The sequence below is a fragment of the Abramis brama genome, assembly GCF_963993115.1.
Source record: "Abramis brama genome assembly, chromosome: 22".
In the NCBI taxonomy this organism is placed as follows: Eukaryota; Metazoa; Chordata; class Actinopteri; order Cypriniformes; family Leuciscidae; genus Abramis; species Abramis brama.
Window position 1 is genome coordinate 9733117 of NC_139984.1, and position 24955 is coordinate 9758071.

Genomic DNA, 24955 nt, shown 5'->3' on the forward strand with positions numbered 1-24955 from the left:
GGCACCAAATGTCAAGAAGTAGGATTAAATTCAAGACATTAAATATTAAAAATGAGAATGGTCAAGTAAAACAAGAGTGAGAAATTATTGGACTCTAGGCACGAAAGCTACATGATACTGAGTCAACCAACTACTATGAATAACTTTAATGAGGTGAGACCAGTTTAGGGTTATTCCCGAGTTGATAAGAACAGATTTATCTGTCTACTGGAGGCTATTTAAAGAAGAGGAGGAGTCCTGAAGGTTCATACTCAGAGGTGGTATAAATTGAACGTCCCAAAAACCATTGCCATTTCAAAGACCGGCAGTCCTGTTGAGTTTCTCCCAAGCATCATGCCAGCCAAACCAGCACCTATAAAGAAGTCAGCCAAGAAGGCTGCTGCAAAAGAGGAGAAGCTGGCAGAGCCTGTGCCCGAGACTGTCCCAGCTGAGGTGCCTCCTGTGCCCGAGACTGTCCCGGCTGAAGCTCCAGCTGAAGAGGCAGTGGCCGAACCTGCCCCCGCTGCAGAGGCACCTGCTCCTGAAGGTACTCAATTTATAAGTGTGCCTAACCGTAATAACGACATCTCATTTAAAAGACAAAGATTATTTTAGTAATACTAGCAGTCATACTGTAAAATTGATACTCACGTTAAGTCATGTTTATAATTGCCTACTGTGTTCATCGATGTCTGTCAGCTGTCTTGCAATGAAAGAATGAATGTATCATCTGTACTTTCGAGGACTCACTCACGCCCCCTACTGAACAACATGCACTACTTCCACTCACTTCAATGGGAACTTGACGATGTTCTTCACTAAATTTACTTAATAATTTGCCATAACATCATAGTTGGCCTACTACAGTTATTGCTGCTACTGTAAAATTATAATAAATATAAATTAATAATATAATTTAATAAAATAAATATGTATCCATTTTGCCCATTTTCCATTTATTTATTTATCGACAGTGGCGGCTAATACCAAGTTACTAAAGTTACTGTTGTAAAACTTGATGTTTTGGCAAGTTTAGAATGATTAAAATATGTCCCCTTGTTCAATTATTTTATTAATTTAGGAAAATGGAATTGTCATTCTGAACATCCACAAACTGCTGGAAGATAACTTCTGTCTTGGGTGTTGGCTTTACAATCATGACTTTTACAAAATAGAAACTTAAACTTCCAATGTTCATGCAGGAGATAAAAAAAATAAAAATAAAAAATAAATTATTTTAAGAGAATCCAACGTGAGCTACCGAAAGTCTGAACTATCACAAATCTAAATATTCTAATTATTATGTACATGATGTAGAAATTTCCCTGATATGTGTCTAACCCTAGAGGTCCCTTATAAACATGTACTGTAGCACCTGTCGATCACTGGACTTTGTCTTACAGAAGCGTTCTAATTTATGACTACCTATCCACTAACATGTACCTAATATATTCTAACATTTATTTAACATGTAACGCTAGACTCGACCCCTGCTGCTCAGGGTTAGACTGCTGCCCCTTAAGATAGGACATACTGTAGGGTATAGGGTAGAGCTATAACAAAAACACTGATGATTATTACTGCCCTGTCAAATTTACTTCGCTTTTGCATTAGAAATAGCATTATATAAGAATCTCAATGTTCAGATCATGTTTCATTTTCATTTTTCAAATTTTAAGTGCATGGCGTTAACCCACATCTTAGGGTCAAAACAGGTTCCCCTCGCCTGTTGTTACGTCTTCAGTAAACTGGCTTGCTGTGCTGAGTGCAAAAACTACTAATCACCAACCATGTGTGTGGTCAAATCAAGATTAGCTTGTGGTGGAAGAGTGTGTCTTACTACATGCTGATATGGCATGACTTTTCACCTGAATTTTCTTAAACATCAGTTGCTGTGAATGCTTCATGAGGGCAATATATAAGTAAGTTTATGTTGCAGAAGAAGGTGCTATTCCTGCATCTGTTGCTCCATGACGCTAAACTACCATTACTAAAAAAAAGACTGTTTATTCAAAATGGTATCTATCGATCTCTCCTGAGTAGCACTGCTCTGATGGAAGACTAATGATTTGCTATTAGGTCCTGCTGATGAAGCTGCTCCTTCCACTAATGCTCCAGCTGAGGGTAAATAATTGTGCTTTTGCTATCATTTTTAATTGTTCGATTTCAGTTTGGATACAGACACTGTAATTTGACTTGCACCCTTTAGAAAATGACAATTCATAAGGCAACAGTTCATTCTCATTCGCATTCAGTCTCAAATGTTTTGTGTTATGATTTTATCGACATATAGGCAGTAAAATCCATGACGCATTTGAATAAATATAACTCTGAATCCGAATAATCTTGCATATTTGATCATCAGCTGCTCCTGCTGAAGCTGCACCTGTAGAAGAGCCCCCTAAACCACCAACACCACCTCCTCCAGCAGGTAATCCATCCAACCACCCAATCCATCCATCCATCCATCCATCCATCCATCCATCAATACAACTAATCTATCCATTCACCGAATCCATCCTGACAATCCATCCATCAATACACCTAATCCATCCATCCATCAGTCCACCTAATCCATCCTGACAATCCATCCATCAATACACCCAATCCATCCATCAGTCCACCTAATCCATCCATTCACCCAGTTCATCCATCCATCCATCAGTCCACCTAACCCATCCATTCACCCAGTTCATCCATCCATACATCCATCAATCAATCAATTAATCAAATCAATCCATGCATCCATCATCCACCAAATCCATCCATCCATCCATCCATCATCTATCCAATCAACCTCATCTATCCACCCAATCCATCCATCATCATCAACCCCATATATCCAATGGACCCCATCCATCAATCCATCCATCTATCCATAAATCCAATGGACCCCATCCATCCTTCCATCCACCCACCCAATCCATCCATCCATATATCTAATGGACCCCATCCACCCAATCCATCCATCCATTTATCCAATGGACCCCATCCACCCACTCACTCAATCAATCGATCCATTAATCCACATATACAATCAATCCTATGCATCCAGCTAATCAATCCAATCCATCTGCCCATTTATCCATCTAAACCATCCTCCCAATCCATAAATCCACCCAATAAATCCATCCAATCCATCCACCCAATCCATCTAGCCAATCCATCCATCCATCAACCCCATCCATCCATCCACTAATTTATCCATGAAATCAATATACCTAATTAATCAATTCAATCCATCCATCCTTCCATCCATTCAATCTGTTAATCTACCAAATTCATCCATCCACCCATTTATCCATCCACCTAATCCATCCATCCATCTCTATAAAAGTTCATGTGTTTTTCTAATATGAATTGATTGTTTTTATGTCTCTAATGAATGTGCAGTGCCCGCCAGTGCCCCTCAGAACCTCAGCGTGGATGATGTCAATGATACCTCCGTCACTCTTAAGTGGAGATCCCCGGAGAACATTGGCTCTGGACTGGATGGATACATTGTAGAATACTGCAAGGAAGGATGTGTGTATATCCTCTCAGTATTGCTAATAAGCTCTTTAGATTAGGGATAGTGTTTCAATCATCATGCCTTCATCTTGAAATTTAACCATGTAGAACTATCAGATGTCGGAAGAAAAGTGAGTTCTATGACAGTCTGCAATAGCACCTGTCTTTAAAATGTCACCACATACTGATTTATAGCTCGCCCCTGTAAGTCTCCCTATTAGGAAGGGATGCTTTCAACCAACTGTCACCGTATCTGCACATCCCACATTTAGATTTGTGGATCTATACTGACATCACTGCTAGTGTGTTTGGAAATTCATATTTGTTCTTTAACTGGGTAGTTGACGCATCACATCAATATTTTAGGTTTTTCCATTTTTGTTTATGAATGTATAATCAAAAATTTGAGAATGTAATGTTTAATATTTTATCACCTTCTTGCCTTCACAAGTTGATTTTACATGGTCATGTGGTGCGACCAATTCTTAAATTAATTTTAAATTAATTAAAATGCTAAAACTTTAATGATTGTACTTTTAAAAACTATTGTTTTAGTTGTACATGGAATATCATTCGAACTTTCCAAAAGTTGTTCATGTCAAACTGCCGTTAAATCTACCCCAATTTTATATTAAGGTAAAGTGTTTAATAAATTATTTAATGTTTTTTTTGTGAAAATTTATGAAGTTATATTATCATCTATCCATTTTTACACTCTACAGCTTCTGAATGGGTTGCTGCCAATACCGAACTCACCACGTCCAACCGGTTTGTCATCAGCGGCCTGACAACCGGAGACCTACTTAACATCCGTGTCGTAGCCATGAATGCCGGAGGCCGTAGCGAGCCCGTCGTCCTGCCACAGCCCGTCCCTGTCCGTGAGATTATGGGTGAGTGTCTATGCATCGCTGAAAAGACCCACATGTGTAGGGGACAGATGAAAGTGACGAATCATCTCTGGTTACTTCACAGAGTCTGATTACTTCAGACACTAATTACTTCATAGTGTTATACTTTTTCAGTGTATTCTATGAGCCCTGGCTCATGTGGCTTACTGCCGAAGCTCAGATGACAGTATGTGTTTCCCTACAGTGAGAGGAGCTGGTGTAAGTGCACTGCCTCAGCTTTTAGCTACCTCTCTTGCCCTCAATGGATTCAACAGCTGCGGGTATATAAATCCCATTGGCTTGCGCCGACAAGAGCTTTCATTAGCATTTAAATTACAAACATAAAGACCTAGGTCTGTCAGTGCAATCTGAGCTAAACACATACTGTAGATTATCCTCCTAAATGGAGTGTAGTACTTGCATAATGGTGTATATTTATAAGAATTTTTATCTAGCTAAAGGATTGTATGAACTGCTTTCATTGCTGGTAGAGTGTTTATATTCAGGGCTTGGTTCTTTGCCCTTGCACTTGACCACTTTCATTGGTGGAGCTTGACCTTGAATCATTGGGCCAGATTTACTAACAGCCTGTGTCAGTGCAAACCCTCTTTTGGCGTTGAAAAAACTACTGTCAGGATTTACTACACTCTAAAAAACGCTTTGTTGGCTGAACAACCATTACTTATAAAAGTAATTAGATTAAACACAAAAAACGTAGTATTCATAACTTTTCAACCTCTACTTAACATATATAGTGTGTGTAACACAAAAATATAAGTTACCAGGTGAACTTAAATGTATGCATAAATAAAATGAAAAAACACAAGTCAAATCAACTACTATAACAATTGCGTCAAAATTAAGTAAATCTAGCATAACATTTTAAGTAACTATACGAGCCACGTGATATGCAATTTCCCGTGATGCCTTTCCAGCCAAAAAATTGGAGCCATTTTGTGAAGCACATGAAGATGGTGAAAAGGTAAGCTTAACTTTCTATAAACTTAGTAAAATATTAGATTTTGACGTTTTAACATTAATAGGCTAAACATTTTTGTTTATTGTGTTAGTGGGTCAAGATTTTCTGAAACGCAACGTGATGAAGACACTGAAAAGAGGTAAGCTTAACTGTTTTCACTTAAGGTAGGCTACACTCGTTTATTGCATTTTTGGTCAAGAAATTAACTTTTAAACTGAATTTCAGAATTGCTATGAATTTTCAACAAGAAACGTGTTACTTACGAATACTTATGAAAACGTTTGTAGACATATTAGTTGATGTAGCCTATGAAATGAGTGACTGTGTGCGAGTATTCAAAAACATAGGCTATAGGCTATATTTTATTTGAATTATTAAGCGAGTGAGCTTCCATCGAATGTAGGGATAAGTGTTTATAGTAGTCAGAGTATTTATTGTTTATTTCGTGGGATATGACCATGCATCGCATTGGCACGTATGCATTAAGATTGCATTAAGATGACTATTCAGACGGTGTTATTGGGAGGCTCGCTCTCCCGCACGGAGAAATTCGTACTTTACATTAACGAGTTGTCACGTAGCTTATACTTCAGTATTTTTTAAGTAAATGTAGTTGTCATTTATTATATATGCATATAAGTTGTTCTTTGCATGTTTACATATTCCCATATTCTCTATGGATAGCGGGAAATGGGGGCGGCCTGTGGCCTTGCGCGGGTTACTTTTGGTAACGTTAACGTACTGTATAAATATTAAATTCGAAAACACATTGGCTACAGCTCCATATGTGTGCACTATTTATCATTAAAAAATGGCGATCTTGATTCAAGCACAATATTATTCCTAAATGACAACGACGACTGTCTATTAAACCTTCGAAATTATTATCAAAATAAGTAAATGCAAATAAAGATTGTAGATCTATTAGGCCTACATTGTTAGGCTATTCCAGTAGTTACTGTTAAAATGTTTTCAATGAGATTCGTTCAAAACCTCTGGACAAAAGTCTTTATTAAGTTATATTAAGTTATAAGTCTATATATATATATATATATTATTGAATAGACTCATTTTTTATATTTATAGGCATTTAATAATGGACTAATTTGTAACATTTAATTATTATTTTTTTATTTTTAGATAGATTTTTGATCAACAGACAAAATAATAATTATATAGATGTACACACACACACACACACACACACACACACACAACCAGTAAGATTTTTTTAATGTTTATAAAAGAAGTTCCAATTAGTTTTTAGATGCAATTTAAAAGTTTAGGGTCAGTTAGATTTTTTTTTTTTTTTTTTAAAGAAACAAAATGAATACTTTTATTCAGCAAGTATGCATTATACTTACATTATAGAAATTCTATACATTTCTTTCTAATTTTGTGATTCAATACAATGTATTTTCAATGCAATGTATTTTTCGCGACAATCTGAACAATAGCAGGTGATGTTGCAAGTAAATGCAGATTTGCTGTTTTTTTTGTTTTTTTTTAAGGATACTTGTGGGAACGAAGAGGAACTGGAACAGCTCACATTGAGGATCATCATGAAAGGTGGCTCAACAGAAAATCTTTTAAGTGTTGCAAAGGGTGAAAAAGTGACCTGTTGTAAGTGAACTTCCATTTGTCAATTTGCCATATGTTGTTGTATATTTCATGATGTGTGGTTTCAGGCTTTGCAGCCTGTGGCAAAAAAAAATAAAGTGAAATGCTTTATTGTGTGTGATTTGCATGTTTTATTTATTTTAAGACATTGAAAGCAGTGCAGTAAGCAGACCAATAGCTGAAGATCTAAAATAAGTTAAAAATGTTAAGTAAAAATGTTAATTCATTTAACTGTCTTATTTTTATTTATAAATGAGCTTAAATGTTAAGTTAACACAACTAAGATTTATTTTGATCTCACATGGCCTGCACTGTGTTGGATTTACTTAAAATGTATATGTGTTGGATTTACTTAAAATGTATATGTGTTGGATTTACTTAAAATGTATATGCACCATTTTTGCATCACACTTTTTAAGTAATCCCAACTTGGAATAATTTTACTTAAAATTAACAAGAAAACCTTTGTTATACGTACTTATATTTTTAAGTAAAGAATGTTGCATGAACTCAAATATTTAAGTACATATAACAAAGGTTTTCTTATTAACTTTAAGTAAAATTATTACAAGTTGGGATTACTTAAAAAGTATGATGCAAAAATGGTGCATATATATTTTAAGTAAATCCAACACATAATTTTTTAGAGTGTAAAGACTCACTGTCAGTGTTGCCAAGTCTGTGGTTTTCCTGTGGAATTGGGCTACTTTAAAGTTGTTGCCGTGTGTTGATTTTTTTTCCCTGCTGGTTGATTTCCGACCCCCCGGAGCATACAATTTTGGCGCTCCAGCACCCTCAAACCTTCAAATTCCATAGTGAACACCGCATTTGGATATTTTGGGGCTATTTTTTTATTGGCCATTGGGCTAGTTTGGTTGCGCAGACTGGGTAACCCTGCACACAGTAAGAAAAAAAACTTTAATATGGAACAGATTTTTTATTTTATTTGTTACTTTTATTTATGAAATTTGGAATTGCTCAGACAATTAGATATCAATTATATCGAATCAGACATCAGAAATAGCCAGGGTCACTGATAAGAGAGGCCAACTGAGACAAATGTTCACGGCCTGGGGTAGAGGGGGGCAGTAAGAGTTTTACAAATCTGGCTTTCCAGGTTGACATGGCCAGCTAGTGGCTGTTGTGTTTTGGCTTAATTCTGTGTGTTTTGAACTATTATTTGTTTTGTAAAGTACATTGCTGTAATGCTAGGACCATTTAAACCAAGCAATCAAATACCCACAGATTCTGAAATCAACTCATGTTGTTAATAGGTCAAACAATCCTGACCAAAAAGAGATATGGAGGCATGTTGGCTTGGAGAACCAAACGGGAACGATCTGTTCATCCATTTGGGTTTAGCAGGTGAATGTTGTGGTGTGTGGCAGCCATTCAAGACATCACACAGGATTACATATCCGAACACGGACTGCAAAAAGAGATCGAAGAAGCAGGATTAGGTTTTTCACACGTACAAGCACAGGCATTTGAGAAAGTAGGTCAGGTATGATATAGTAAGCCGGAATTGAGCTGAATGTGAACCTTCAAAGCCAACTGTGCCGTCCCACAGTGCCACCCAAATCAAGCATTATGCTAGCATGTCAGCTCAGCAATGTGTGTCGCTCCAAAGGCGTCAATTGTTTCCTGTAATAATGATCGAACTTTGGAGTCCTGGGAAGTAAGGATTAGAGGTCTGGTGGGATAGATTTGGGAGGCTGTACCCTAATGGTAACAGATGTGCTCAGAGAGGACAGCTAATAGAGATTTAGATCAGAGACGTCAGAGGTCCTGGGTGGCACATGGTTGTCTAGAGCAGTGGTTCCCAAACTGGGGTATGTGAGATGACAGAGTGAATACCTGAATAAAATGTTTTTGAAGGTTTTGTTGTTCATTTAATTCTACCCCACCTTAAAATAACATTAAAACTGATGTATTGAACAGGCGAAACATGGGTAAAAACAGAAAAAATTTAGTGCCGTAAAAGGTCGAATACATGACGTCCAATCAAATCACCTCATCTTTTGTGGTCAAGACTGACTGCATCCCCATGAGCAGCGTGCATGATAGGTTGTGTGTACATTAGTGCTGTTTTCGACAATGTACCTTTGTAAAAGTGGGGTTTTAGCACTTACTAGCATGAAGAACAAATATAGACAGAGACTGTGCATAGAGATCGATTTAAGACGATTTGTTTTTAATGTTGATATTTATACAAGCAAGAATGCATTTTTTCCCCGAATATCTGCACAATTGCAAATGTGACATTGAACAGTTCAACAAACAAAAAGGTAATATTAGGTGATGTACATTTTAATTAAACACCATATTGTCAGTATTGTTTGCTCTATTTTACAATGAAGTAAGCACAGCAGAACTATTGCCCGTTTCCACGCAACACAGCAGTGTTTCGTTAGTGAACGAATCTGTGGCTTTCAGCAAATCGTGAGAGTCAATGATTCAATGAACCATTCATAAATACACTGGTGCTTCTCATTTCTTATTTGTGCATCCATGTTTCCTTTCCTCGTGTCTCAGCTCCACCCGCTTTGGATGCGAGGGAAGGACTCAAGGAAATAATATGAGGACAGAGGAATCGAAGGGAAGCTTAATTGTATATTGGACTATTCTTGATCCCTCAAGCGTCACTTCACAGTGTCATCAGCTGTGCTCAAGGGATCTGGCCTTATGTTGTTTAAGTTTGGTTATTAAAGAAATAAATAATAATAAAGCAAGTAATTATAAAGCAATATGCCCTGTTGAAATATGTGATGTGTATGATTTAATAAACCTGCAAAGGAAAAGCATAAATTAAAATTATTGTGACAGACGTGAAGGGGGAGGAGAATTTATACGCGAGTCAGGTTTTTGACAACAAAGACTTCTGCATAGGATACACCTGTGCATCCTCACTCGACGCTCCTCTGGAAGCTTCCTCACTCCTCATTCCTCGCGGTGCAATTAGAGAATTGCGATTTCCTTCAAGATTGCTTACTTTGATCGGTTTCTGGGTAATGGGCTGGAGGACGGAGGAGCGAGGAAATGAGGAAGCATCAATTTGAGTATTGAGAGGCACCCATTGAGGCATTCATTCATTCATTCAGTAACAAGGCAAGGGTGCTTCTCAATACTCAAGTTGATGCTTCCTCATTTCCTTATTTCCTCGCTCCTCCGTGCTCCGTGACCCGGAAATCAATCGTACTCAGCCATCTTAAAGGACATCTCAATTCTCTAATTGTCCTGGGGGGAGACAAGGAACGAGAAGTGAGGAAGCTTCCTGAGGAGTCATGAGCGAGAATGCACAGGTGTATCCCTCCCTCGCATCCTAAGGGGGTGGAGCTAAGACACAAGAAAAGGAGACGAGGAAAGGGATGCAAAAATAAGACATGAGAAGCACCTTAGGACTCACTTATTAAGACAATGACTTACCATCACCTATTGGTGGTTTTAGTTTAATATGTCAAAGTATCACTTCATTTTTACCACTTCATATTTCTCTACTGAAGTTTTTTGTATTATTTAAAACATTCTCATAACATTATTTATAACATATTGCATTCAATCCTCCTCTGAGCAGCATTAAACAGTGTGTAAATACATCTAGATGCAGTTTGTCCTTTAATAGTGTTAGAAAAACTCTGCCTGAGCAACTAGTAATGAGGATGAGACTGGCCTGTAATATGAAGGCTGTTGACCTGCAGACGGTATGGCATTCCTCATAGATCTATTTCTGGATGCACTCCATGTGTGCCATGTGCTCTCTCCAATATACAGAATGGCAAGAATAAACCTGTCGAAATGAAGTTAATCATTAACCCATTTAAATAATTGTGTAAGTATTAAATATGTTTTATATTTTAAGAGTTTTCCATTTTCAAATTTAGGAAAGTCAGTTTGTGTAATTTAACACTTTATGCATTTCAAAATAAGACCAATTTAATTTAATTTATTTTGTTTTGTTTATTTTATTGAAAATACAAGCCAACAAAAACAGCTCATATGAGACCATTTGAATCTAATATGATCTCAAAAGTAATACATCTAAATTTGCTCTTATATATATATATTTTTTTTTTTCAGATCGACCCAAGATCCGCATGCCCCGTGCCCTGAGGTCAAGATACATCAAGCATGTTGGCGAAAAGATCAATCTTGTTATCCCATTCTGTGTAAGTTCAGAGTTTTATATGTATTTAAGTCAAACAGAGCCGTGCTTATTGTATGCTCTAATATGTTCGATAATTCTCTGTTTTGTAGGGCAAACCCAAACCTGTGATATCTTGGACCAAGGATGGCCAGCCTTTGGATACGAAGAAGGTAAATATCCGCAACAGCGACAAGGATAGCATCCTGTTTATCCGCAAGACTGAGCGAGACGACTCTGGCAGCTATGAGATGACCGTGAAGATCGACAGCTTCGAGGACAAGGCTACCCTCATAATTCAGATTGTCGGTGAGACATGCTATGATCTAGAGCTCTTCTTGAACCTTGGCTATTTCTGTCCCCCTTGCATTTTCATTCTTAGTCCATTCCTTGACACCTCTGTGTACAGAGTAAGACCTCACAGTGTAAAATGATCCATACTAAGGAGGCTAAATCATTTTTAATGGTTGTGTGTAGATCTGCCTGGTCCTCCTGCATCTGTCAAGCTAGTCGACTCTTGGGGCTTTAATGCAGCTTTGGAATGGACCCCTCCCAAAGACAACGGCAACACTGAGATCACTGGATACACCATTCAGAAGGCTGACAAGAAAACTGGAGTAAGAAACTCATTATTGGCACATTAATAGAGCTAGTAACGTAAGAACAATGCGCAAGCACATCGTCCATCAGTTCCGTTCTCAGAAAATGAACTACAGTACTTCCCTAAGGAACAATGTTATTCGGGGTGAGAAAAATTGCACTTTAATAAACTATATGTTATCTAACATAAAATGAACATAACATGAAATGAAATGTAGCTAGTTTTAATCATGAGATGTCTGCAGTCCTGCAGATCTGGGCTGTCCCACATCAGAGGTCATTTAGATGCGCTTCCTCCTTAAAAACACATTTAAAGTAGAGTGTCATGAAACAGTTACATGTCGTGTAGCTTATCAACGCTCTTGATAAATGATTTCTTATTAAAGTGTTTATGTTCACAAACTACTATAATTAGAAGAAAAGCAAGCATAGCCTACTGTATGCTATTTGAGAATGGCAGTTCGAATATAAATAACCATTGCTTTACCTAAGGCAGCAAAATGTTTTCTTCAAATTCTGAATGGATTATATCGCCTAGAAAGCATGCAAAGAGCGTTCCTTTCACTGCAAAGCTGTCACACATCTCAATTCATTGCAGTCTCACAAAGATCCACTAATCATTTAAGCTGACTGCACAATGAATCTCTGATTTAGCCTACATAATGTATACACTTTGTTTGTTAAGTTAACTTATAAAGAGAGGGTTTGTGAGAATGCGGAACTCCGTACTGGACAAAAACTCAGGCGTTTTAAATGGGGAGTGGATTCTAATTTAAACACGTCTGATTTGCTTCAAGAAATCAACAGATATGTTTGTGATTGGTTGTGATTGGCTACATTGCTCAACACTGCAAAACGCACTGTAAATAGAAACCTTTGACGCTCTCAAGAGCGCAATCATCTAATCTGTTTCTCCAATATGCTATTATTACTGATCATCGACCAGTTGTTATGGGCAGCTTTTCCCTCTAAAAGCAATCAGAAGCAGCATTAGTCAGTGGTTTGAGTGATAAAATAGTCTTGAATCCGTGGCCCAGCCTTACACACACTTCGCCTATGGCCCCACATTTTGTGTGAAACCATAAAATAAAATAAAAAATTAAATTGTATATATTTAATATATTTATTCCACTAACCAATATATTTCCCTACCTAAAGATGCAGCCACATTTACCATTGTTTGACAAGTTTAAGTAATTTAAGGAATCTACTCAATCAAGAATTTAGCGTGAGGGCAAAAGATTTGCCGATTTTGTGACGGGTAAATTTAACGGCGGAATATTTAACTGTATTCCACATTTAATTTGAAACCCACTGTGTGAGTTTCTCCTTATTAAAAACTATATAATTAATTTATTAATTTATTTATTTTGATAATCCTCCTCAAAACACGTTTTTTTTTTTTTTTTTTTTTTTTTTTTTTAAATTGGGATGTATGTCGTCATACATCCTATACATCCAACTATAATTCTATAGTTTTATAGTTGGCAAAATTAAGCAAGGCTTAATTTAGCCTCCTGTCAAGTCTGTAAATCTAAACGAAGAGTCTTGAGACTCTGTATATGGACATGACGCGTCTATCTATAAGCTTGTATCTGGATGTTCGAGGCATGGGTCAGATGACTTCTTGGCGGGAGATCATCAGGTTGGGAATGTGTAAAGTGCTGACAGATAGAGAGAGAGAGTTCCATGATGACATCTCATAACTCTGACTGTCATGATGTGAATCATGATATAAACAGCTAGTTTGATGGGAATACAAGATGTCTAGAGAACATAATGTACAGTACAAAAACACTTCATGTAAACACACTTTTGTCAAAGCCAAAGATATTTAACACTGTAATGCAAATCACTTTGTTTACGATTTATTATCGGATGGAACCCACAGGGAAATATTTCCCTGGCTTGTGCTCAATTTAGTGATAGTCTATGATGTCCTGTCATACTAAGAGTATTACTGTTTTTGGCAGGATTGGTTCACGGTTCTCGAGCATTTCCACAGGCTGAACGCCACAATCACTGACCTTGTGATGGGAAATGTATACACCTTCAGAGTTTTTGCCGAAAACAAGGTTGGAAAGAGTGAGACTGCTGTTGTAACGAAAGATGCTGCTCATATTCAGAAAACAGGTGAGGTCACAACATTATTGTTTTATGGCACTTCCAACTTCCCCCATTAGGTAAAGTTAACTTGGTTTCTGAAGAAAAGTAAATGAAAACAATAATTCATGCATTACATGGCTTGACTGAGGTAAAATTACTAATCTATGGTCTTGGGTGGCTTATTGCTGGCAATAGAAGGATAAAATACAACCATGTTCAATAAATACAAAGATCTGTCATGAAACTCTAGATGGTTTCAGTCTGATAGTCCTTAACTCAATCTGCTTGCAACAACATCATTCTCTAGGAAACAGCTGTTTGGTTCCTGTTGAATCAGTAGCCAATGAACTCGCTGCTCAACCTTCAAATATTTGGTCAGCATTTGCTGTAGCAGTTGCAGTGCACTTTCAGAAACCCTCCACCTTCCCCAGCTCCACCTGTATAGATCTGCTATGAGAAATTCATGTATGCTATGTTGTACAGCAGCTGCATGTCTTATTTGCTTACCATGTATTGGCAGTAGCAAGTCCCGTACTTGTTCTGCAGCAGCGTAGCAGAACTATTCAGCCAAGACCAAATATATCAACACTGTCATATCAATTACTAAGCCAAACACATGGAGAGTTGCTTTGACAGAAATAAATACAACAATCACAATAAACAATTCCTCCACTAATTAATTAAATTCACTATCATAACTGCAGGCTGTTTGTGGTGCAACATAGAAAATTTACACATTAATATAGAATAAAAATGATGTATAGTCACAGGTGTGTGTGTGTGCAGTACAGATATACACATACAATACTGTTCAAAAGTTTGAGGTCAGTAAGATTTAAATGTATAGTATTAATACTTGTATTTAGCAAGGATGCATTAAATTGAACAAAAGTGACAGTTTTTGTTGGCAGCACACATTGACAGCACATACAGTAGGCCTACTAAGTGTTCTCACTGTGTGGAGATAAGACTTGGCTCTGCCTTGAGTGCTAATGACAGTTATCATTCCTCACATCAGTGGTACATGGGGTCTGCATTATAAAATGGATTATGCTGCTGTGCTGCAAAACTGACAATAATTTAGCAACATGCATCAGTCATCTCTCTGCATAAGTATAGCTGTTACATCCTGAAGTAGCTGACACTGAGCTGGTGATGTTTCTTATCTTCCAGCCTGTTGTAATCCTGAGCCAAAAGCTTTTTGCAAGCACAAGGCTTTTAGGTTAGCACATTTTATGTAATATGACATTCACATTCACATTCTATTCTTTGTTGCATATAAATGATATAATAAATATATTAATATAACAATTAGGGAGGTGTCACAATGGTCAACTTTTCAACTTTTCACCCAAGAAACCTCTAGCTGATTAGTGAGATCAAATAATTTACCTAAATTTCTCTTTTCTTCATTTTGATGTTTATGAAAACAATGATGATGATATGTTTTTTATATGTTTAGTGCTTTAATTACCATGCTAGTAGCTTGCAATGCCTTAGCTGTTATACAGTTAACATACTCATTGGGTAATCAACCTCTTTTCCCCTTAAATCAGTGGTCTCTAACCTGCAGATTAGCTCCAACCCATCCCATTAAACCCATCTGATCTAATCAAGGTTTTCAGGATTACTAAGCTGTGTTCGAAATCACCCCCTATACCCTCTTCACTATTCCCTACATTAAGTGAATTCGGAGCCGGAAGGGCTGCCGCTTTTGCATAGTTTGTGCTTGCTGTTGAATTATCATTTGAAACTTGGCAAACTGGCAGCTCCAGTAGTAATGAAAAAAATGATCTGGAACTCTGTTATGGAAACTAGCATTTATAAACCTTAATTAAACAAATATAATAATCAATTAAAAATAAATGTATACCTTTATGATATTATGCTGTCGTCACATTGGACCAGCGGTTTGGAAAATGGATGGATGGATGATTCGCCATCTGGTCAGACGCGATCATTCATTTGACACAACTTTCACAGTACACTTTGGGTATTCTCTAGCCATAGGCTTGAGCCTACATCAGTTGTACACTCGTTATTGTGGTGCATTATGAGCCTGAATGAGTGCACTCGTGCCACTATGGTTTCAGACAGAAACTTCCAGGTAGGCGAGTTAGAAAGCTGGTTGGAGCTAAACTCTTCAGGACAGTGGCCCACCAAGAGCTGAGTTAGAGACCACTGCCTTAAGTCAAGGGGGTCCAGTCAGAGCTTAGCTCCAGCCCTAATTAAATAGATCTGTACCAGCTAATCAAAGAGTGTCCGAAATCCTTATGTAGTGGGTTGCACTTTATTTCGATTGTACACATTCTACTAACTATAATTAACTAATGTCTAAAGTAATGTCAAATAACTCTCATTAGAATATAAGCAGACTGTTAGGTTAGGGTTAGTAGAATAAGTTGACATACAGTATACTTGCAAAGTTACTTATAGTCAGTTGAATGTCTGTTGGGGGACCATCAAATATAATAAAATATAATAATATATTAGCAGATATTAAGCAGAACATCTACTAATACTCTAATGACTGGTTGTTGACATGAAGTTGCAAAGTTACTTATAGTCAATAGAATGTCTAAAGTGGACTATCGAAATAAAGTATTACCATAAAGTGCACTATTAGAAGGGACTACCATTTGTAATGATGTCCGAAACCATAATGGACATTATCAAGTTCACTCATTCAATCCCACAATTCATCTCTACAATGAGTATTCAACCAATGTACAATTAACAGCTAGCTGCTAAAGAATGCACATGCTCTGAGAATTTCGGCGAATGAATTCCAGTGTCTTGCTCTCAGTTTCCGAATTTGCTCCCTCAATTTCATTCACTCATTCAAAATGGACAATATCAGTGGTGTAATGTAGGGAATAGTGAATGAGGGTAGAGGAATGATTTTGGATACAGCCAAGGTCTTAAGGATCACTAGAAACTTCCAGCCAGGTGTTGGCCCTCCAGGAGCAGGATTGGACACCCATGTCTTAAATTCATAGGTGCTACAGCCATAAACATTCAGACGGACATATTTTGCTGTTGCAACTTGCATTGCACCCCTTCCAAGGAACGTGTCCAATTGGAACCCGACTTGGAACCCACCAACTAATGGATTTTAAAACCTGTAGTTTTGCACATCCATAGTCCTAATGTCATGTAACAGCTATACCCTCCGGACAACTGTCAGTCCCGGCTGAGGTTGTTGTCTCCTGTCCTGTAGGTATTGTCTACAAACCACCAGAGTACAAGGAGCACGATTTCAGTGAGGCTCCCAAGTTCACAGCTCTCCTCAACGACAGAGCTGCCACTGTGGGCTACAACACTAAACTACTGTGTGCAGTCCGAGGCAGTCCAAAGGTATGGATGATCTCTCTTCTGCTGATTTGGTATAGTCCTGAATGCCCTCCTTATACATTTTATATTGTGGACAATGTACTAACCAGTAGCTAAATGTTTGGAGCCAGGATTTAGCTGATGAGTCGCTACAAATATACTTCTGAAAGAGTATCGTTGTAATTCAAACAACAGTTGTTAATAATCCAACGATGGTATCAACATATCCAAACGTCCTTGGGTTCAAGCTCAATAAATAGCTTAATTATACCCATAGCTGTAGTCATAAGGCACAAAAAGCACAGTGATGTTGGTCGTTCCTGCTGACCACTAAAGCCAGCTGGTAAACAGTCATGTGGGGACTATGTTAGCTTGTCATTCCCAAGGAGGGGGACATAGAATCAAGTTTCGAGAACAGCTGAGATGGATGCAAAAACTGGGCTGAATGCAAATCCTGATGAGGAAGTCTTCTTGGACAGTGGTTCCCAAACCTGTCCTGAAGGACCCCCAACACTGCACATTTTCTTTGTCTCCCTAATCAAACACACATTGGTCCTTCAGGACAGGTTTGGCAACCACTGTTCTAGGACACTCCAAAATTCTTGTTCATTAAAGCTTGCAGTGATGCGGCCTGCTGTCTATTTTGTGCTAACAAAGTTCCAGAGATGTCCAGGGTCTCTTGGGCATGGTTGAATTTAAAATTTAAAACCTTCAAAGCCATGATAGAACATAACATGTTCAAGAACACAGTTAGGGCTTCCTCGATAGAATGGGTATAGTATTTATAACATGCTCCAAGCAATACACTCTGTTCCAGAGTTTACTTTACTAAGTAAAGCTTTATTTATATAGCACTTATTAAAAACAGTGTTCACAAAGTGCTTTACAGAAGAAAAAAAAGAAAAGAAAAAGTAAATCAAGGAAAGACCCTAGTGATCAAATGTGTTTTGAGAGACATTTTAAAAGTGCAGACAGTCAATTGCTCAGGTTGTCAGGAAGAGAGTTCCATAGCTTGGGAATGAAATGACTAAAGGCTGACTCGCCATTTTTCAGCTGTGTTTTTGGTACAACCAACAAGTTACTATTGGACTTTCGGAGCTATCTTGCTGGAGAATATTTATTCAACATATTAGAAAGGTATATTGATCTATGAAGTACCATGAAGACATTTAAAGAATAATAAGGCGATCTTGAATTCAATTCTGAAAACTCTATTGCAATAGTAAAGTCTAGATGTTACAAATGCATGAAGTTTCTCATTGTCAGAAGGGGAGAGAAAATCACATAGTCAGGGATTAGTTAATTTTATATAAAGACTGTGACATTCAAAAACATTCAGGGGCTCAATTTCTATTTGGCACAAAACCAGTTCCAGGGTGTTTTGAGGTTTTTGGATGAAGTTGGAAACCTAAAACCGTCAAAGCCACTGGAGAACATCATGATGTACGTCATATAAGGATGCCATAGATTATTTTCCACCATCATGTGAAACTGTGCCTATCCATCATGTTTATCTGGACAAGTTGACACTGTTAAACTTACTTTTTTCACTTTGGTGCTACAAAATCAGGATACGTCTGTCTGGGACACAATTATATTTTACTTAGACAAGTTTTCACTGGAGTTAAACATTAATATGTTTAATTCATGAAGGAGTGTACGTTAATTAAGACCTCATCTCAATCTTCCCTAAAACACCTTTGCATTAGCCATGCATGCTAGTTTGATGTCTGAAAAAATGTAGCATCTTGTGGACTCAATCTGTGTGTGGAACAAAAGGTATTAGATTCCAGAGGAGCTCTATGTTTCTCTTTTCTGGAAAGTTACCCATGGAGCAGTGGGACCTCAGTTAGCATCATAATGCTATAGTATGTGCTAACAGAATGCTGAAATGCCTCTGTAAATTTGACCCATGCAGTGCAGCTGATGAACCACGAGTGGGCAGAAACTCAGGGAATGAGACGTGTGACATTTTATATAAGGACCATGACACCTCTAAGTGTGTGTGAGGGATAAGATTAATGAGGCTAGGGAAGCATTAGCACTGGAGTTGGGTTATATAGCTTCAGTTACGCTAGTTCACAGCATTACTGTGGGTTTTTAAATGCCTCTCAGTTTGTCATCCATGTATTAATTACACCTTATTAAAATTGATTTTCTTTAATTGCAAGAGTGTTTAAACGGTACTGTGTTAAACATACGTGTGAAATTGTCCAGTTTGATGGATGACTTGCTGATGTTAGTTCCCAGCAAACACAGAACGTGGGCAAATCCGTACCCAACCTTTGTCACAGTGTTGACATTGAACCACCGTTCAGGGCCATTGCTTAAGGTTGTGCCTAGGGTGTCTGGACAACCACTGGACTACAGTACATATGTACTCGTCACTGCCTTGAAACGTGAATCAGCCTTTTAAATTTCAACCGACCGTTGGGCTCAGTGTGTTGTCTCATTCTTCATTGAGCAAGTTTAATTGCGTTTAATTTACCTCAGCTAAAAAAAAGATACATAGTTATTCAAACACAACCTACAACTTCCTTTTCTAATGTGAAATTGATCAGTTTGCGATCTTGTGTAAATTACAGTACTCTATGCTAATGTTATATTTATTTAAGTATTCGGATATTCTTTTATCCTTACCGTTAGGAAAAGTGTTGAACATCTAACCCTAACCCTAACCCTAACCCTAACCCTAACCCTTTGTTCATTAAATGTTCTGATCTGCCTTTGCTTTTTATGTTTTATTTATTATATTAAAAAGAAATTTGTATATTTGTTTATTTTGTTTTTGTTTTTTGTTTTTTTTCACATATGTATGACTTTTGGAAATGCACTTTGATTACCATATTAGGGCTGTCAACGAATATTCTAAATTCGAATATATATTCGAATAGTTTTAAAAAACAGAAATTCGAATGTGAAAATTAATATTCGAATGTGGAAAAACCATAACGCCCGCGGTAGCAGAGGCGCGGCTGTCTACTTTGCGAGTGGGCGCGCTGCCTGAGAGGTCAGGGACAGGTCACAGGAAGAAGCGTTAACGGTAAACAGAAACATTACTAAATAGTAGGCTACTGTACTGACTGAATAGATATTGCGCAGCATGAATAAGGTAGGTTAGATACAGCAGTTCCATGCACTGCAGGCTTCCACTGGTTTGATTATTTACCGTTTCATGTCAAGGAAAAGTTAAATTTTTACCACAGCACAGCTCGCTCGGAGCCTTCAATGTCGGATTCACGTCTAGTTGGACTCTTGAACATTTGGAATTCGTAAACGCGTCTTTACATCGACTTAACGTTGAAATCACTCGCGCCAGACGCTCTATTCGCGTTTGGTGTGTGAACGGAGCGGGTGAGGGCGAGAGAGAGATGAGTGCCTGCGAGTGAGCGAGCGAGAGTGAGGTCTGCGGTCTTGGCCATTAGGAGATCTACTTGTTTGTTTTTGTGTACGTAATACGTTGTCAAATATGTTTAAACTTAAATAAACTACCTATACAAGTAGTTATGTCTCTTTGTATTAATTTGTCCTGTTATTGACGTAATGTGCGTCATTGACAAAATGGCAACCAGATGTTCGAATAGTTCGAATAATCGTGTGTTTTTTAGAGGGAATATTCGAACGTCATTTTTGAGCAATTTTGACAGCCCTATACCATATGCAGTTTTAATAAAGTTGAATTAACGTAACCTTCTGTCATTTTTACTCTTCAAAGTGTTCACTTGCAGGCGTTGATTATAATTAATTTACTGTTAGGCACATTAAATAATAATGAGAAACAATATTTAAAAAGTATATAATTATCTAAAATCTGTCTAATTAAAAATTAACCTGTCTCTCAGTTGCTGAATGTCGCGCAACAACGTTGCTACAGCCCTGTCGCATCTTACAATTCTACGTTGTTACAATGTTGCAAGCACATAGACAACAACGTTGCCATAGCATAAATGCAACGTGCCACAGACGTTGCCACAACGTAAATGTGTTTGCTGGGTTGTGACTACGTCAGTTGAAATGACATGTATTTTGTCTGCAGCCTAAGATTGAGTGGCTGAAGAATCAGATGGTCATAGGGAACGATCCCAAATACAGGCAGATCAACAACCAGGGAGTGTGCTCGCTTGAAATCCGCAAACCATCCAGCTTTGATGGTGGCGTCTACACTTGCAGGGCCAAGAATTCCCTTGGTGAGGCTACAGTTGCCTGTAGGCTGGAGGTCAAACGTAAGTACAGGATCGTTTGCTCTTTGCCTGACACGCTAATATGCTACAAGTTGCATTTTCAGCTGATTATAGTGACATTGATCCTTTAAGGTGTTTATCTGGGAAAGGAATGGCAAGCGAGCATTTTTTGTGCTGACTATGATTCATTTGAGTTGTTTTAAAGCATGTATAATGTGTGGGTGTGAGTACTGGATGGGTAAAGAGATATGTTGATGACAATTTGCTTCTCTCTTTTACCAGAGGTGACCATCCAAGAAGAAAAAGTTAAATAAGATGATGTGCACAGGTCAGTAAATAAAAAATGGTTTAGATTGAAATACATTGAAATACATAATCGTGATTAATCTCATTTAACATAAAAGTTTTTGTTTTAATAATATATGTGTATATGTTATTATTTTTATATATAGTAAATGTGTGTGTGTGCGCGCGCATGTCTGTGTGTATATAAATACATATACACATAAATTTATAATTATATAAACAAAAACTTTTGTTCGATGCAATTAATCGCGATTAATCGATTTGACAACACAATTTTTTTATATATTAATTAATTAATTAATTAATAATATATAAATATTATTTACTGTTTTAACATAGTACAAAAATTGTATGTACAAAATAAAAATATAAAGTAAAATAAATTAAATAAAATCTATTAATATTTTTTATTATTATTATTGTAGTAATTGTGGTCACATTGCGAAAAAAAACATTGATTCTCAAAACAACTACTTGTTTTTTCCACCATGGACATGCAGTTACACTCTGTAAGATAACTCAAATAACTCTGAAAAGCTGATGTGCATCAAAAGCTTGTCTTTTATGTAGTAACTCCTTTTGAATGCACACTATGCCTCCAGGAACGGTTTGCTGTTTCACCACTCAGACCTTTGAAAGACATTCAGCATCAGGTTTAAATGACAGTTAAACAATTATTATTAAAATTAGTATTTATTTATTTATTTATTTATATATTTATTTAGTTTTAAACTCGGTTCATTTGCATCATGCAATTATATCAAAATCTAATGTTACATGTAAAAACAAAACAAAAAAGAAATTGACAAAATGCAACAAATTGATGGAGGAACCCACGTAAAACAACCTGACGAAACATTATTGTAGACTTTGTGCATCTAACATCCCTATCAGAGAGTCTCTGACATGTGCTGGCAGCTGTTTCCCACGGAGAGACTCTAATACATGGAGGAGCCTGCAAACTGTGAGAATGTAGCCGCTTCAACTCAAAGAGGCCAGAGTGACTGTTTAGCGGTTGTGTGGGCTAAAAATGGAACTGTGGCCTGGCAGAGAGCGGAAAACAGCACATCACCAATGACTTCTGACAATTGCCTCACACTGCCAGACAGACCTCAAAGTTGACACCTCATGTTTGGTTCCCAAGCACTGAAAGATTAGTTTGTTGAATGCACAAGCAACACCTAAAACCTAGGAACTGTAAGAGTTACGAAGAAAAATATCAAGTTCATACTATCTTTTTAATGTAACAATAAACGTTTACCCTCTTAAAGTCACCATCAAATCAAAATTGGCAATTCACAATTGTGGAATATTGCAGTTTTTATTACAAATGATTTATCCATGCATATAGTTAATTATTATTTTTTTTATTCATGTGTAATCTTTAATCAAAGTAACTTCCCCTCCCTCCTGCAGTGACATCTCTTCTCTTCTCTGATGACGTGTTTACAAGTGCGAGGGCGGGACAATGACCTCACATGAGATCCACCAATTGCAAACTCCCATCCTACGTTTTTTCTTGCTCAAGAAGCCATTTAACTCATCATAATAATATATATTTCACAATATGGAAGAAAAGAGTATCACTAAGTTTCATGCCAATTTTAAAGACGCAACAAGGTTTGACATTAACACCCACCAAATGCGTGTGTATTTCAGCAGTGGCGTTTAACGCATTCACTCCTACTTAGCACTTTGGAGGGTTGAATTTTTATATATAATATATACATTTTTCAATTTTAGACTTTTAAAAAGGCATCTTAAATAAGTGCAATTAAGTCTTGTAAAAAATATAGATTCTTCGATACATATCACTGAAATATCTGAAACGCTTCCAATACTGATAAAGCGGCCTCTCAGTACTAAATTGAGTTCTTTGTTGCTGCTTATTACACTTAAACAGTCAAATACACACAAAATAATGTCAAAATGCCGGTCTTGGCGAGTATTCATGTAAACACAGTCAGTTATGTTTTAAGTGAATGTAAAAAGTTGAGAAAGAAAACGCATGTGTAACAGTATAATGGATCTGTGCGTTAAAGTGACAGCAGCCTAATATACCTGCTGCCAAATTATGACATAATATTAAAAAATATCTATATGGCCATTTTTACCCCATGGTATCCCCAAAATTGTGGCCAGTGAAAATGCTGAGTGGTTAGTAACTTTGGAAAACCACTAGCCACAGTGGCTGTGTCACAGTTTGTCTTAGTTATCATAGACTTTTAGTTTGAGTTGTACCTGAGTTGTACCCTCACGTTCACACATTCATGTTGCTACCTTCTGTTAACCTTGTGGATATTTTATATTAAACTCGTATTGGACCCTCCTCCATCTTTGTCTGTTTACAAAATATAGCTTAGAACTTTATAATAGCAGGTAACTGCAAAATATCTGCAATTTAAATCTCCCAGCATTGCCAAAATCATCAATTTGTAACTAACTGAAATATCAAAAATGTGAAATTCCAATGCTAGTTACTGTGGGTACTTTTAGTTTTTAGAATAGGATAAGTACTTGTCAGTAATGCTGTGATGATCATTGTTTTTTTGTTTTTTTTTTGTTTGTTTTTTGCAGTTCTCATGTTAAGGAGCAGCAGGACATAATGCTATAGAATAACAATGGTGAGCAAAGCTACAATAACTCTACAATATTTATACAATATACTAACATACAAATAGTCTTCCTGTACTATATATCGGATAGTATAAGAAATAACCTTATTTAAATGCATGTCTATCAATATGTAATATGTCTCAGTGACCGGCAGTACTGTTGCAAACCCACACATATTCAGTGCATTTGGTGTAGTTTAACAGATGCATTCTGGGGAATGGAGTTTCCTGGTACCTGACACACTTTCTTCTCTCTTTCTCCTGTTGTAGATGTTTACAGTGGTGCAGGAGGATGAGCTGAAGTGTGCACAATAATAGAGGCTCAGACTCGCTTCTGTGATTCATTCTTTCAACAAAATACAAGAAACATCGGATAGATTCCTGTTTGGCTTAAAAGCAACAACCTGTTAGTGTTACGTAAAATACGTATTTTTAGTTTTATATTTCTTGCATGTATTCAAGTGTCACTTTAGTTGTCTGAACCTGTTTATTCATGATGAAATCCCTCGTTGTAATTGAGAGTGTTTCCAATAAAATAATAAACCCACATATCTTATTGCAATATTATATAATAATCTATAAATTATAATTAAAACATAATGTGCTTTTTTTTTTCTTATTGGATATAGTGTTGTGAACAAAGAAAAAAAAAAAGTCACATTTTATTCAAAGGTCCCAGGTTTGCACCGGATGCTGTC

General features: G+C 37.1%; 1 protein-coding gene and 1 long non-coding RNA gene across 5 annotated transcripts; both read left to right on the plus strand.

Annotated features, from left to right (window-relative positions):
* The first annotated feature begins 294 nt into the window (after positions 1-294).
* On the plus strand, positions 295-24823 carry mybpha (myosin binding protein Ha). Of its 4 annotated transcripts, none has more exons than XM_084098906.1 (14): positions 295-526; positions 2059-2103; positions 2345-2410; positions 3373-3504; positions 4212-4379; positions 11053-11141; positions 11230-11425; positions 11594-11733; positions 13690-13849; positions 17010-17179; positions 21192-21378; positions 21619-21664; positions 24220-24266; positions 24528-24823. In XM_084098906.1, exons 1-12 carry the CDS (start codon positions 334-336, stop codon positions 21648-21650), a joined length of 1578 nt encoding a protein of 525 aa, XP_083955032.1. In that variant the 5' UTR covers positions 295-333; the 3' UTR covers positions 21651-21664; positions 24220-24266; positions 24528-24823. The 4 variants fall into 4 exon arrangements, with proteins under 4 accessions (XP_083955032.1, XP_083955033.1, XP_083955034.1 ...); XM_084098907.1 differs by having other exon boundaries at positions 298-526; positions 17043-17179; positions 24528-24808; XM_084098908.1 differs by lacking the exon at positions 2059-2103 and having other exon boundaries at positions 298-526.
* On the plus strand, positions 5309-7091 carry LOC311073295. Its single transcript, XR_014604127.1, has 3 exons — positions 5309-5358; positions 5447-5494; positions 6867-7091. It is a non-coding gene; the product is annotated as an uncharacterized lncRNA (long non-coding RNA).
* Positions 24824-24955: the final 132 nt, after the last annotated feature.